Raw genomic sequence first — 13,711 nt, forward strand, 5'->3', positions numbered from 1 at the left:
AGAGTATTATAGGAAGGCATCACATTTTATTTAACATCATAAAATGGAGTAGCTTCCGTTTCTTTCATTTTTGCAGATAGAGAATATACAGTGCTCACACATCAATAAGCGATAGTGCGTGAAGTGAGGTGTTTAGTGACAGTAAGAACTTTACATCGCATTGAAAAACAGATCAAAGGAACCCAAGTAATTTAAACAGTTTAAGGGAACTTTGAAATTGTGGTCGACGGCGTTTCGATCTTAGTAATTAAAGATCATCATCAGGACATTATGAAGTGCGAGCACGTAGATCTTAAAATAAGGGAAAGTTGTGAATTAATTGGATTCTGTGTCCTTGGGATACTGAATTAATTATTGATGGCGTAGCGATTAACTGACAGTCTGGCGCAATCGTAGCGATGGGTGGGGTAGCGTTAGTGCCTAAGGAATGAAGCATTTGAAAAAGTTGCGTGCCTAGGACCGGAGCAATGAATGTGATGCTAGGACGCCCGGGGAATAAGTAGACTTGTTCGAGAAGGAGCGTACGTTACAATGCGGCGCTGGTGAACGTGAAGGCCGTCAGTTGGGGTGCCTAGAGAGGTGATCCTTGTAACCGCTGTATTAATCAAGGAGTATAGTACCGGTATGGATAGGTCATATCGTGCCTAAGAGGGTGGGTCTGATACATAGCAAGGCGTGCATGTTAAGGGTTATCGCGCCATGCATGGATGCTTAAGTAAGGAGGCAACCCGTTGTAAAGGCCCCGGAAGGGCAAAGGGGGACTTACTGCGTGAGTACTGAATAGATCACAGATTACGGTCCAAAGTCACAGGCTTGTGTAGGCCGAGGGGTCCTGATCGGGTAACGAAGGCCCGAGCGGAGGTGGAGACTCGCGTGTTAAGTCGAGAGTCCTGGTAGTTCTGAGGATCTTATTGACCTCACTCAATGTAATTTTGGGCAGAAGCCCTGGGAAGGTACCGAGGCACCCACCTAAAAGCCCATGGCAATTGTGGTGCGATTGCCACATGTGTAAATGTACTCAGGCAGGCTTTAACACTGGTGGTGCCCTGTGCGAGATGGTCTATTGGCGCCCCCCCCCAATGACCACCTCTGCCACAGATTCCCTCACTAGCACCCTTTAACAGTGGCCCTCAAGTCTCCACAAAAACTGTCTCTCAGATTATTTTAGGTTTATAGCACCGCTCATACAAGTGTAAGGTGTCAGAGCATTTTACATCACACACAGGTGTGTAAATCAGTGTATAGGAAATGTTACATAACACAGAACTACAAGGTGTGTGTAATTGATACTCGTAGGCAATAAAGTTTGAGTCCTTATCCTGGAAAAGCACAAATTCGGAATTTGACACGTAACTTCATTCTTAGGGGTTCTCTTTAATAATAAGAATTGTTTTCTAGCCAAATGAACCCTGTTCGCAAGATTAGGATAAGAGAAGACCGGACAAAAAACATATAGATCAAACATATATCTTGCAGTTTGCATGCAGCTCTTTGATGACAGTTAATAGCTCAATGTTCTATATTAGGATTTTGACTTATGAACAGCAAGTTACAAAAAGAGCTCTCTTACCCAAGCAGTAACCCACTGACCTATTTACTTTATTTGCACTTTGTTATCTGCATAGTACACGTTCTTAGCAGCAGGCATTTTAACCCTCTGTGCTACCTTAGGATGAGTCAAAACTTCCACTAGACAAACTCCGGTCTCTTTTCAGCAAGACGATTAATCACGGAGTTATCTTGCATTTTAGTTTATGCCTGAAAATTGCTGGATGCGAGGAACACGGCAGCAGGTGCTTTTAAAATGTTAATACACTTGCAAAAATGATGCCCCCACCCCAAGTCAACGCCCGGTGCGGTGGCATCGATCGCACCACTCTAGATCCGGCGCTGAATGTACTTTATTAACCTAAAATGTCAGCAGTTGTGATTCTGTGAAGGTGATTGCCATTTTAGGTTTATGAAGTAGTTAGGTTGCACACCTAAGTCGAGCGTGAGTTCACGTACGCCCTGTGTAAATGGTAGTGTGATTTTTTCGACTCACACCAGATCACCTCATGGGTCAAATTAAATAAACTTTACATTTGTTTTATAAATGCATCACATGCTCCCTTGCACCATTTCACTGGCTGCCTGGTGAGGAATAGATGAAACAGGGTTTGCTGCTCTGTGTATTTATAAAGATTTTTGCACCAAGGCAACTGACACAAACTGGCTTATCTGAGTTTTGCGGTCGAAAACTTTTTTAAAAAAAAAATGTAAAAATGTGAAAGATGAAACAGAGATTAAGGCAAAATCTGTGTGTTCTGATTCTTCTGACCACAGCAGCATCAACAATGCAAAGATTAATGGGCGTCATTAATTTAACAAAACAAATTATTTTATTTAATTTTAAAAAAAGCTACTGCGCGCATAAAACATTATATGCAAAATATTCCTCATATTTCTTTTCGCAATTCTTTCACCGTCACTTTTCTCTGTGTACTGGTGCAAAATTGTTTTTTTAATTTACAGGGGGGCAAATCCATTTTATTCACTTCCTACTGCAAGCCGTAAACCGGGTGCAAACGAGCCGTTTGTGCACATGTGCACCAGTGCAGTTAGTGAGTGCACTCTGGCCGCACGCGCAGACCGTTCCATTCAGAAGCGACTGCATTAGGGGCCGGGGCTTGGATTACAATGGAGGAATTGTAAAGGAGACATGCTGTAATACTTCAGCTTTACCCAGGAGTCCCTGGGCTGACTGTGCTCGTAATATAAAACCCATGCTTCCCCAGCCCACTCCTCCCTTACCCTGCCCCTCCCCACACACACTGGAGTGGCAGGCACTGGCGAGCTCTGAGTACCTGGACTTCTCTTTTCAAGGGATAACTCAGAAGGAAGCATGCACTGGCTGGCAAGATAGTTGACTGAGCAACAGCCACGCTGAGCGTGCACACCTCGGTTATTCTCCAGCCTCCCTAAATTATATAACTACAATACAAAACAACCTCGTGTACAGCTCGAGTGTGAGTGAAAGCTAACCGCTGACATCAGCGGTGATCTGAATATCGCGAGTATGAGTTCAAGGAGTCAGAACAGCCCCTAATGTCTGCTGTGTACGATAGAGACATAGGGTACAGTCGGTAATAGTAATATGCATCAGTGTCAGTGCTTAGAAACGCCAGGCGTCTGGTACGAACCGCAATATAACAAGTTATCGTGTTAGGAAGGCTGCACCCCCTCCTCTGTGTGCCGACCTCCCTAGACCAACGGATGGACCCACCGAAATTTCAGTCCACTTTGGTTGTGGGAAAGAGGAGCGGTTCAGTGACTAAGATCTAGGACTGTGGCTTCAGGACACTGGGATTCCAATCCCTGTTTGGCTACTTGACCAACTGGTGTGGCCCTGGGCATGTAACTTTTTCCCCAAGTGCCTTAATTCCCTTCTGTTTCCAAAATCTGTGGACCTTGCCTGTGAGTCTGCCTACCTTGTTCCTGCACTGCTTTTCCCCCTCATTGTGCACACGTCCCCCGCTGCCGCTACTTCCATCTGCGGCCGCGGAGTGGGGACGGACCACACATCCCAGCATCCTTAGCGGCAGGGGAGCCTGCCGACGCCGTTTTCACGCCAGGAGGCGCACAAAAGATCGCCGCAAACCTCGGCAGAGCGGGCTTCTGTTTCCAAAATCTGTGGACCTTGCCTGTGAGTCTGCCTACCTTGTTCCTGCACTGCTTTTCCCCCTCATTGTGCACACGTCCCCCGCCGCCGCTACTTCCATCTGCGGCCGCGGAGTGGGGACGGACTACACATCCCAGCATCCTTAGCGGCAGGGGAGCCGCCGACGATGTTTTCGCGCCAGGAGGCGCACAAAAGATCGCCGCAACCTCGGCAGAGCGGGCTTCTGTTTCCAAAATCTGTGGACCTTGCCTGTGAGTCTGCCTACCTTGTTCCTGCACTGCTTTTCCCCCTCATTGTGCACATGTCCCCCGCTGCCGCTACTTCCATCTGCGGCCGCTGAGTGGGGACGGACCACACATCCCAGCATCCTTAGCGGCAGGGGAGCCACCGACGCCATTTTCGCTCCAGGAGGCGCACAAAAGATCGCCACAACCTCCGCGTCGCGGGACCGCGCGCGGGCGGCGCCGGGCTAAGCCCGGGCAAAGGGCGGGCCGTCTGTGGCCGTCCGGGGCAGGAGGAGGCAGGGCTGGGCCCACTTACTGAGATCTGGTTTTCGTTACGAAAGGTACAGTTTGCATACACCCACATTGCGACCATTTTTATCTTATTCCCTAGTTCGTAATCGTTTACTGTGCATAAAAGCGGACTTCGACTTTCGTATCTGCAATCATCGTTTGTGAGCAGACCAATTAAAATATAATATGCCAACACGGACTTTAAAAACTAGACCCTCATTGTTGGGCGGATCAGTGCGAGGCACATTGGACAACTTTATTACTAGGGCCGCCTGTATAATACATGAATCTCGGAGCGTCCCTAGAATCTCTTCACCTACTCGAGATTCTACCTCCTTGATACAATCTCATATTTATTTAACACAGTCTGTTTCTAAATCTCATTCTAATCCTTCCTCTGACTGTACAATATTGGACTGATCGCCTTCTAGGGCCATTGTTACAAGTCCCCAGCAGAAGAAGGGTAGAAGAATTATTAATACAGGCCCTCCTCCTCCGAAAAAAAGAAAGAGGGGAGCGAAGAAACACAACAAAATCAACACACCTGCTAATAACAAATCTAACCAAGCGGGAAACACTGTTATTGATTTTCTCCCACCTGTTAAACAGACACAAGGCCCTGAAATTCAGTCAGACCCTTGTAACTATGAATCATTAATAAATGAAATTATGGGTCGACTAGAAGTATTAGTTAAATCACTTGTTCTCCCACTTCTAGAACGAACAAAGGGCATGTCTAAATAACTTGGGTCAATAGAGAAGTTGACACTAAAAAACGCTGACCAATTAAAAGATTTATTGTCTAACACATTGGTATCTTTAAACAGCTCTACTGATCCCAAATCACTTTCAGTGATAAATGATAGACAACCCAATTTAGAGGCAAACAAAAAGTTACCATCTTCATTAAGCCTAAAAAACCCGTCATCTGGCAGAAAAAACAACAATGAATCAGAACAAGGCCAGATAATCGTCAATCCTCTAATTAATGGGCCCGAATCCAAATCATGTAATTTATCTGTTGGTATTGCCCCGGGAAAAAATGAGGGTCCTAATTGTCATCATATAGACTTACCCCCGGAGGCGGTCCCTTATGTTGTAGTTCTGGCAGGAGTCCCGGTGCTAGAAACGGGGAAAAAAGAGGGCTACTATGATCTGAAAAACAAGGTGATGCACTGGCTGGGACAGAACAGGCCTTTACCCTCAAACATTAATGGAGAAATTTTGAATGTCCGTAGACTCGGTTGGGTCGGTCCACGGCCGAAGGAAATTCAAGGCGATGTGATTATTGTCAACTTTAGAGATCACAGGGCAACTAGGCACATAACTAACTGGTTCCAAGGTCGGGCACAAAGTTCCATTAGAACCTATGACCTGACCTATTTTTACCCACAGACATTAACCAGGAACTTAATACAGCCCAATACCTATTCATAGCCCCAAGCAGGGTGCTCTAATTTTAATATTCTAACATCCAATCGTTTTTCACCCCTTAGAGGGTTAGAGGATGTCGATTGACTTTCCCCACGAGATTACATCCGGGGTGCTTCTTGTGATGCAACGAAGGTACAAGCAAATAGCGATCTTTGCTTTTCCTCTTTAACTTGCACCGCACCAATTATTAAGAAGCCATTATCATTGACATTGAACACCGATTCCCAACCAACGGATGAACCGCTGGAATCTTTGACACCTCTATCTAATCCTAAAATTACGTTTGATCAAGAGTCCACCAAATTAAAAATAGCGGCTGTATTTTGGAACGTAGCTGGTCTACGCTCCAAATTAGGGAACGACGTTTGGATTAATTTCATCTCAAATTTTAACATTCTATGCTTACAGGAGACCTGGATGACAACAGTGACTCATTTGGATGGCTATAGAACATACTTTTCACCTGCCCAACCTTCTAACTCTGGCAGGGCTAAGGGAGGACTAACTACCTACATATCAAATCTGATTAAGATGGATGAGATAAGGGTCATAAAACTTGACCCTAATTTCCAGCTCCTCAGCCTCACATTAAATGTGAGGGACTCTTTCCTCTTGATCAATTATTATAATAATCTCTCTGATTCAGATGCAATGGAAAAAATTAATTCTATTTTTTCCTTAATATTATCTACAATTAAGAAATCAGCCTGAGAGGTGACCATTATATGGGGTGGTGATTTTAACCAGACTATCTGTGGTGTTTCTAATCCTTTTCTATGTGGTTTAAATGACGTGGATGATAATCCCATTTCACACTTCACTCATTCGACTCTAGGTAGCTCATTAAATGAAATAATCTTTAAGTTAGATTTGAGAATCGCGAACAAACCAGCTAACTCAAATTTGATGCTGGCCCCTACCTATCATGGGAGGGGATATAATTCCATTATTGATTTCATTTTGATTTCAAATGGACCTATAAAGAGGGATACTGCCTTTAACATTCACCAGATCATACTGAGCGACCACTAGCCTCTTAGTATCACTTTTTTTCTTTCCATTAGCCCCAACACCAATATCCCTAGTCTACTGGACCAAAATAATTTAGAACTAACTAGACTCAATGGCTACTCTCTCAAGTGGGCCTTAGTTGATCCAATTGAAACTGTGAATACAGTGGTCACTGAAGCATACCCGTCCGTCATGAAATGTCTGGACTTGACTACCTCAGACGCAGATGTCATTATTAATTTTGGCACTGTGATGCAGGCCGTAAAAAAAGCCCTAATGGTAAAAAAGAATAATTCCACAAGGAATAGACAGGGCTGGTTTAATCACACGTGCACAGTAGCCTACTCTAAATTAAAATTTGCGTTACATAAGACAGTTAGGGACCGCGTAGAAATATCGAAATTGAGGAGGGCCTATAATGATGCTATAAAGGAAAGAAAATTGGAATTAAAAAAACAACTCTGGGACCAACTACACGAGAGCTGTTTTAGTAATAATAGTGCTGCCTTTTGGAAGGTGGTAAAAACACCTTTTTTGACCGATAAAGGGAGTCTTTCAAGAGTAGAGGTTGCTATAGATGAAAAGGACTGGGTAGAGCACTTCTCAAAAATCTTTATGATCAATCCATTATCAATTGACGGTAGAGACAATGATTCCTCTTGCCAACAGCCTTCAATTTTTCCCATTGATTTGTCTATTTCACCTGACCAGGTCACTCGGGCTTTAAGTGCAAGTAAGAAAGGGAAGGCCCCGGGTCCCGATGGTGTCCCAATAGACTTCTTCAAAATCCATTCCGAGCTCTGGATTTCTCTTTTGACCAGGGCCTTTAACGCGGTGTGTACCATCGGCATTCCGGAATCCTGGAAAAAATCTACATTAGTTCCTATCTTCAAGAAAGGGGATAGGAACCTAGCCTCCTGCTACCGCCCCATTTCCTTACGGGATTCCACAGGAAAAATGATGGGACGGATACTACTTGATCGTTTGCAGGAGTGGGCAGCGGAAAATAACATTCTATCCGATTTACAATATGGGTTCCGTGAAGGTCTGGGGACCATAGACCAAGCCTTGAATTTATCAATTTTGATTGATAAATATGTCAACATCAAGGCTGGAACACTTGATATGGTTTATGTAGATCAGTCAGCTGCGTTCGATTGCGTTAGTCACTCTAAACTCTGGTCCATCCTATTACAGCTAGGGGTGGATCAGACTGCAGTCACCTTTATGAGGGAACTTTATACTAACGCAACAGCCAGAGTAAGATTTGGAACTAGCGGAGAACTCACTGCGTCGTTTGGGGTGGAGAAGGGCGTGAGGCAAGGTTGTGTCCTGGCTCCATTTCTATTCACCCTCTACACCAACGGTTTGGAGAGGGAGATGTTGAGAGGAGCTCAGGACCTTCCCATGGTAGCAAATCGCCTAATACCAGCTCTTTTGTATGCAGATGACGCGGTGATATTGGCTCGTACACCCAATGAACTCCAGAGGGCTCTAAGTAGTTATGCACTATTTATGGACAACCTAGACCTTAAAGTCAACATTGGGAAAACTTTTGTTATGAAGGCGGGTGCTGGCAGGAAAAAAAAAACTAGGCCCATTTATTTGAAAAAAGAAAGATTATTAACTACTGATAAATATCCCTATCTCGGTGTCATGATCGATGAAAAATTAAGCTGGAAACCGGCAGTTGAGGTGAGAAAACTGCAATTTGCAAGAACCACCTCCGCACTTCTAAATTTCTCTAGGAAACTAGGGAGAAAAGCACCTGTGGAAATGGTTAAAATCTATAAAGCCAAATGCATTTCAGTGACTTTATATGGAGCAGGCGTATGGGGACATGCAGCTGTGGGCCCCATTCAGTCAGTAGAGAATGGCTTTCTGAAATATCTTCTCGCCCTACCAACTACACCCGCAAATTATTCCTGCCATTTGGAACTGGGTCTTCCTTATGTGATAGACCTGGCGAGAATCCAGCCTTTGCTATTTTGGCACCGAATCTGGTCGTCAGAAAAAACAGTCTTCACCCAAAAAATTATTCAAGACTGCAAGGGCCTCGATAATGCATATAGATCTAGGTGGTTACTCTATGTCAAATTTTTTTTAACTGACTTAGGGTTAGTAAAATATTACCACAACCCTATCCTAATTCAGGAGTTAACAAGAAAGGTTTTCTATAAACTTTGTTTTAACCATCTTGAAGACCTAAGACTTAACTCAGAGGTTATGAAACAAACAGCCAGGCAAAGTCTAACAGTCCAGACGGTATTTGGGATTCAGCCTTACCTAACTTATAGTATAACTTCTTATGAATTGTTTCTTTTAGTTAGCTTTAGACTGAATCTTTTCCATCGTTTAGGGGTCTTTCCGCTGAGAAACAACTGGGCTAAAATATTGCCACCTTGCCCCTGTGATGGGAGTTCCTCCCAGTCTACCATCCACACTATTTTCTTTTGTAAATATTACATGGACCAACGGAGAAAACTACTAATCCCCCTACTAAAACGTCTGGGCTTTCAGACCTGTCGCCCAGCTCTACTTTTCTTACAGTCACTCGAGGGGGTGGGGCTGGTTCACATTGTTTCTAACTTCCTACAGAATATTATGCGACATAGACCGAACTTAGGTTAATTGAACTGATCTGATCTTACTGTTAAATTGATTATAATTGATGTTCCTAACCATGACATCTTCCCTGCATTGCCACTTTAAACATATGAATTGAAATCACTGTGACCATCCCTGTCTGCGATGAATTTTAAATTGATGGGATTTTTTTTTTTAAAGAGAAATTTTATCATGTATCTGTTTTATCTGTATCTTTTATGACCTTTTTTTTTTTTTTTTTTAAGGCCGAATAAAGAAAGTTTTGATTTGATTTGAATTCCCTTCTGTTACTAAAACTGCAAGTGCACAGAGGTGATTGGGTGGGCACATTCGTAGGGAGATATATATTCCGTTGTGAGGACACGTGCCATTAGGATGGTAAAAGATTGTGCCTTTTTCAGCCACACACCCTTTGTCAGCCAAGAGCAGCACGCTGAGTAAACTCACAGCTACCCATCTACTTCGAAGGACGAACCTTTCTCTCCCGCCCTCCCTGTCTCTCTCTCTCTCTCTCCCCAGCCAGGGTGTGACTTTAACTCAGTCTCTCTAACTTATGTCACTGCCTCAAGTTCCTTTGAATAAAACCCTTGCCTGCCGTGTGCGCTCGCGGACGCAGCTCTAACCCACGCATGCCCAAAAACCGTAATGGCCGCCGCGTGCTGACCCTCACTTTCGGATTGTGCCTGCTGGCATTGTGCGAGGCTCACACAAGTAAGTTGTGGGATTTTTGGCTGGATCCTTGCGCGCGGAGTTTGCGGTCTCCGTGAGATGCACGATTTGGCCACGCTTCGTGGCGTGGTTTGCACATGTGTGCGTCTGTGCTTTCATCACAGATGTCGCAAATGTGGAATACGCTGTCAGAAATGGCATAGAAGATGCAGGTCGCACGCTTCTATGTTAAGCGCATTGTGGGTTTTCGAATATCTGTCCAAATACTTCAAGCTTGGCAACTATGCCAGGGTGTATAGTACACAGGAGCACCCCCAACCTCCGGTAAAATTACAGTAGTATAGAGAATGTCACGGGGGTGGGGGCTGCAGACGTGCTTTAAAAGGATGCTATGTTGCGGATCCGCACAGAAAGCTGAAAAGCGTGGAGTTTTTTACGCACAGTTGGGACTAACAAACAAGCTCTCGGCATCGCGCAAAGGCAGCCGCTTGTTTATATTTGCATTGCGCTTTCACTGTAAGTGAAAGCGCGATGCAAAAATAAACACGCGGCTGCCTTTGCCAAAGCTGAATGAGACAACCCTTCTCACTACAAGGCCGGCTTCAAAGAGCCTCTAATCGCAAGCGAAAGAGCGCCATGCGCGCGCCGCAACCCGTAGGCGTGCACATCGCCTATCCTCTGTACGCGCGTGCACATATCCTGTCCCCCTTCGGCACAGAAACCAACAACAATAGATCTCCCCAAGGCGTGCTGCGCATGTGCTGTGTCTCTAGGCGAGACCTAAATCTCTCTTACTACAAGTGTTGTAGCTCACACTGTCTGCTCTACCCGACTAATGAGAGGAGCAGGCCTATAATGAAGCAAGACACTCTTTGGGTCGGTGAGAGCTTTATACTATAAAAAGAATATTTCCTTTATGCTTGATTTATCTCGATAAAATAAACGGAGCATGCCCTCTATATTATGTCACGCCTAAGGTACTATTTGGTGTACATTCATTAATTAGGAAGGGTGTACTCTCCACTTTTGTTTGCCATATAAATGTGCTGTTTCTGCCAGTGATGTTGATTCTGCCTACTTCCCAGCTCCAAAGAGTCTAGGAAGAAAACACAGAGCCAATGTATGCCTCATTGCATTAACATTAATAAGGAGACAAACAACGTTGTTCTTTCTTCATTAACAGAACCATAAACTGTCCAGTTTGTTTAAAGATTATGAGGAAAACGCAAAGCACAAAGAGAATGATAAAAGTAGTTAATAATACATACTATACATATCAACTATGTTCTTCAACATGCACATAAATACAGGATCCAATTTACCTGACCAAATCACTTGGCTTTTTAAAACTTTTTCCACAGTAGGAGCAACTGTTGGGGTATTTGGGTTCTGTTTCGATTTCCGCTTGCTTGTCCTTAATCTCACTTATCCTGTCCTTCTCTGCAGCAGACTCCACCAGGATCTTTCCAGAAACTGTAGCACCTTCTTGTAGTTTGACTTTTGCAAGCTGTTCAATCTCCTCTGCTGTAAACGTGATTACCTCAGAGCGAGATTTTTTAGGCAGTGATCTATCAGAGTTTTCATCCTCTTCTTCCATACTAGCCACTAAATGCAAATATTTGTAATTAATTACTAAAGAAAGAAATGATCCTTCATTATGATAATTAACAGAAAAGTAAAATAATTACAGAGCAGCACACTGACACCATGTAAGCACAAATTTATATATGGATAATGTTACTTACCTAGTAAGCATCTGTTCTTGGCATGTAGAGCTGTAGATTCACATGCTTTGCATACTCCTGACATCTAGTGTTGAGTCCGGATATTTGCAAGTTGTTTTTCTTCGAAGAGGTCTTTCCTAGTCACGAGGAAAGGTGACTCCTTCTTTCGGTGATAGTGCTTATGGTCATCGACTCCATTGTTAAATTGTTTTCCTGCAAGAGGGTGAGAATGGAGTAAGTAAGTGTAGTATAGAGATGTCAATGCGAATAAATTTAGGCTGAATAGCTGCAACAACTACAGGTACCCGGGGAAGCAGGTGGGCGTATGTGAATCTACAGTTCTACATGCCAAGAACAGATGCTTACTGGGTAAGTAACATTATCCGTTATAGGCATTTGTGCTGTAGATACACATGCTTTACATAGACTACAAAGCAGTATACTCCCAAAGCGGTGGCTAACCCGTAGAAGTTGCAGTTGTTTGGAACAGTGTTTTAAGTACACATCTACACAATAGTGTTTGGTAAATGTGTGTGGTGTAGACCATGTAGCTGCCTTACATATGTCATCTAGAGGAATGTTATCTAAAAAGGCCACTGAAGCCCCTATTTTGCGAGTGGAATGCGCCCTATCGGGTATCGTTCAAGTTCTTTTAGCTTTAGCAAAGCATGTTTGACTGCATTTGACAATACATCTGGCAATACCAGATTTTGAGATAGGATTGCCTTTGTGAGGTGGAGCAAATGCAACAAACACTTGTTTTGTTTTGCAAAAGTACTTTCTCTTATCTCTATAGTACAGCCAAGCCCTTTTAACGTCAAGCATGTAAAGAGCGCGGTCTGCCACAGAATCAGGCTGAGGAAAGAAAACTGGTAACTCAACAGATGGGTGTATGTGAAAAGCAGAAATTACTTGGGAAGGAATTTAGGGTTGGTGCGGAGAACTATACTGACCCTTGACCCTCCTGGTAGGTCGCTCCCCCTCCGCACAGCTCCACCTGTGTGTCCCTGCCCCAGCTGCCGCTGCTGAGGACTCGCTCGTAAGTCTGCTCACCTTCCGCTTCTGCATTTCCCTGTTGTGTCCTGACTTCTGTTTTTTGCCTTCTGTTTTCCCAGCTGCCCCCTATCTCCGTGTCCTTTTGCCTTCTCTGTGTCCTTTTGCTTTCTGTGCCACTGTTTTCCCCCTCGTTTTGTGCCCCGTTTTGCCTTCTGTGCAACTGTTTTCCCCCTCGTTTTGTGCCCTGTTTTGCTTTCTGTGCCACTGTTTTCCCCCCTCGTTTTGTGCCCCGTTTTGCTTTCTGTGCCACTGTTTTTCCCCCTCGTTTTGTGCCCCGTTTTGCTTTCTGTGCCACTGTTTTTCCCCCTCGTTTTGGGCCCCGTTTTGCTTTCTGTGCCACGGTTTTCCCCCTCGTTTTGTGCCCAGTTTTGCTTTCTGTGCCACTCTTTTCCCACTCGTTTTGTGCTCCATTTTGTTTTCTGTGCCATTGTTTTCCCCCTCGTGTTGTGCCCTGTTTTGCTTCCTGTGCCACTGTTTTCCCCCCTCGTTTTGTGCCCCGTTTTGCTTTCTGTGCCACTCGTTTCCCCCGCCGCTGTGTCCCCTGCGGCCCGCCCTGACTGCCCACTGCCCATTCGCTGCTCCCGCCTCCCAGCTGCTCCTCCCTCCCACCTCCTGAAATATGCCGGCCGCTGCGGTGAGGAGAGCGACCCTTGACCCTCCTGGTAGGTCGCTCCCCCTCCACACTGCTCCGCCTGTGTGCCCCTGCCCCAGCTGCCGCTGCTGAGTACTCGCTCATAAGTCTGCTCACCTTCCGCTTCTGCATTTCCCTGTTGTGTCCTGACTTCTGTTTTCCCAGCTGCCCCCTATCTCTGTGTCCTTTTGCCTTCTCTGTGTCCTTTTGCCTTCTGTGACACTGTTTTCCCCCTCGTTTTGTGCCCCATTTTGCTTTCTGTGCCACTCGTTTCCCCTGCCGCTGTGTCCCCTGCGGCCCCGCCCCCCTGACTACCCACTGCCCATTCGCTGCTCCTGCCTCCCGCCTCCAAGCTGCTCCTGCCTCCCGCCTCCCAGCTGCTCCTCCCTCGCTCCTCCCTCCC

General features: G+C 45.0%; 1 protein-coding gene across 3 annotated transcripts in view; it reads right to left on the reverse strand.

Moving 5' to 3' along the window:
* Positions 1 to 13,711, reverse strand: part of ZNF236 (zinc finger protein 236) — a 1,017,074-nt gene that overhangs the window by 439,935 nt on the left and 563,428 nt on the right. For all 3 annotated transcript variants that reach the window (XM_085606997.1, XM_085606996.1, XM_085606998.1), the window contains exon 20: positions 11,220 to 11,502. In XM_085606997.1, the coding sequence (XP_085463123.1) occupies positions 11,220 to 11,502 (283 nt within the window). The remainder of the gene's footprint in view (positions 1 to 11,219; positions 11,503 to 13,711) is intronic.

This window comes from Triturus cristatus, chromosome 5_2 (genome assembly GCF_964204655.1).
Source record: "Triturus cristatus chromosome 5_2, aTriCri1.1, whole genome shotgun sequence".
Taxonomy (NCBI): domain Eukaryota; kingdom Metazoa; phylum Chordata; class Amphibia; order Caudata; family Salamandridae; genus Triturus; species Triturus cristatus.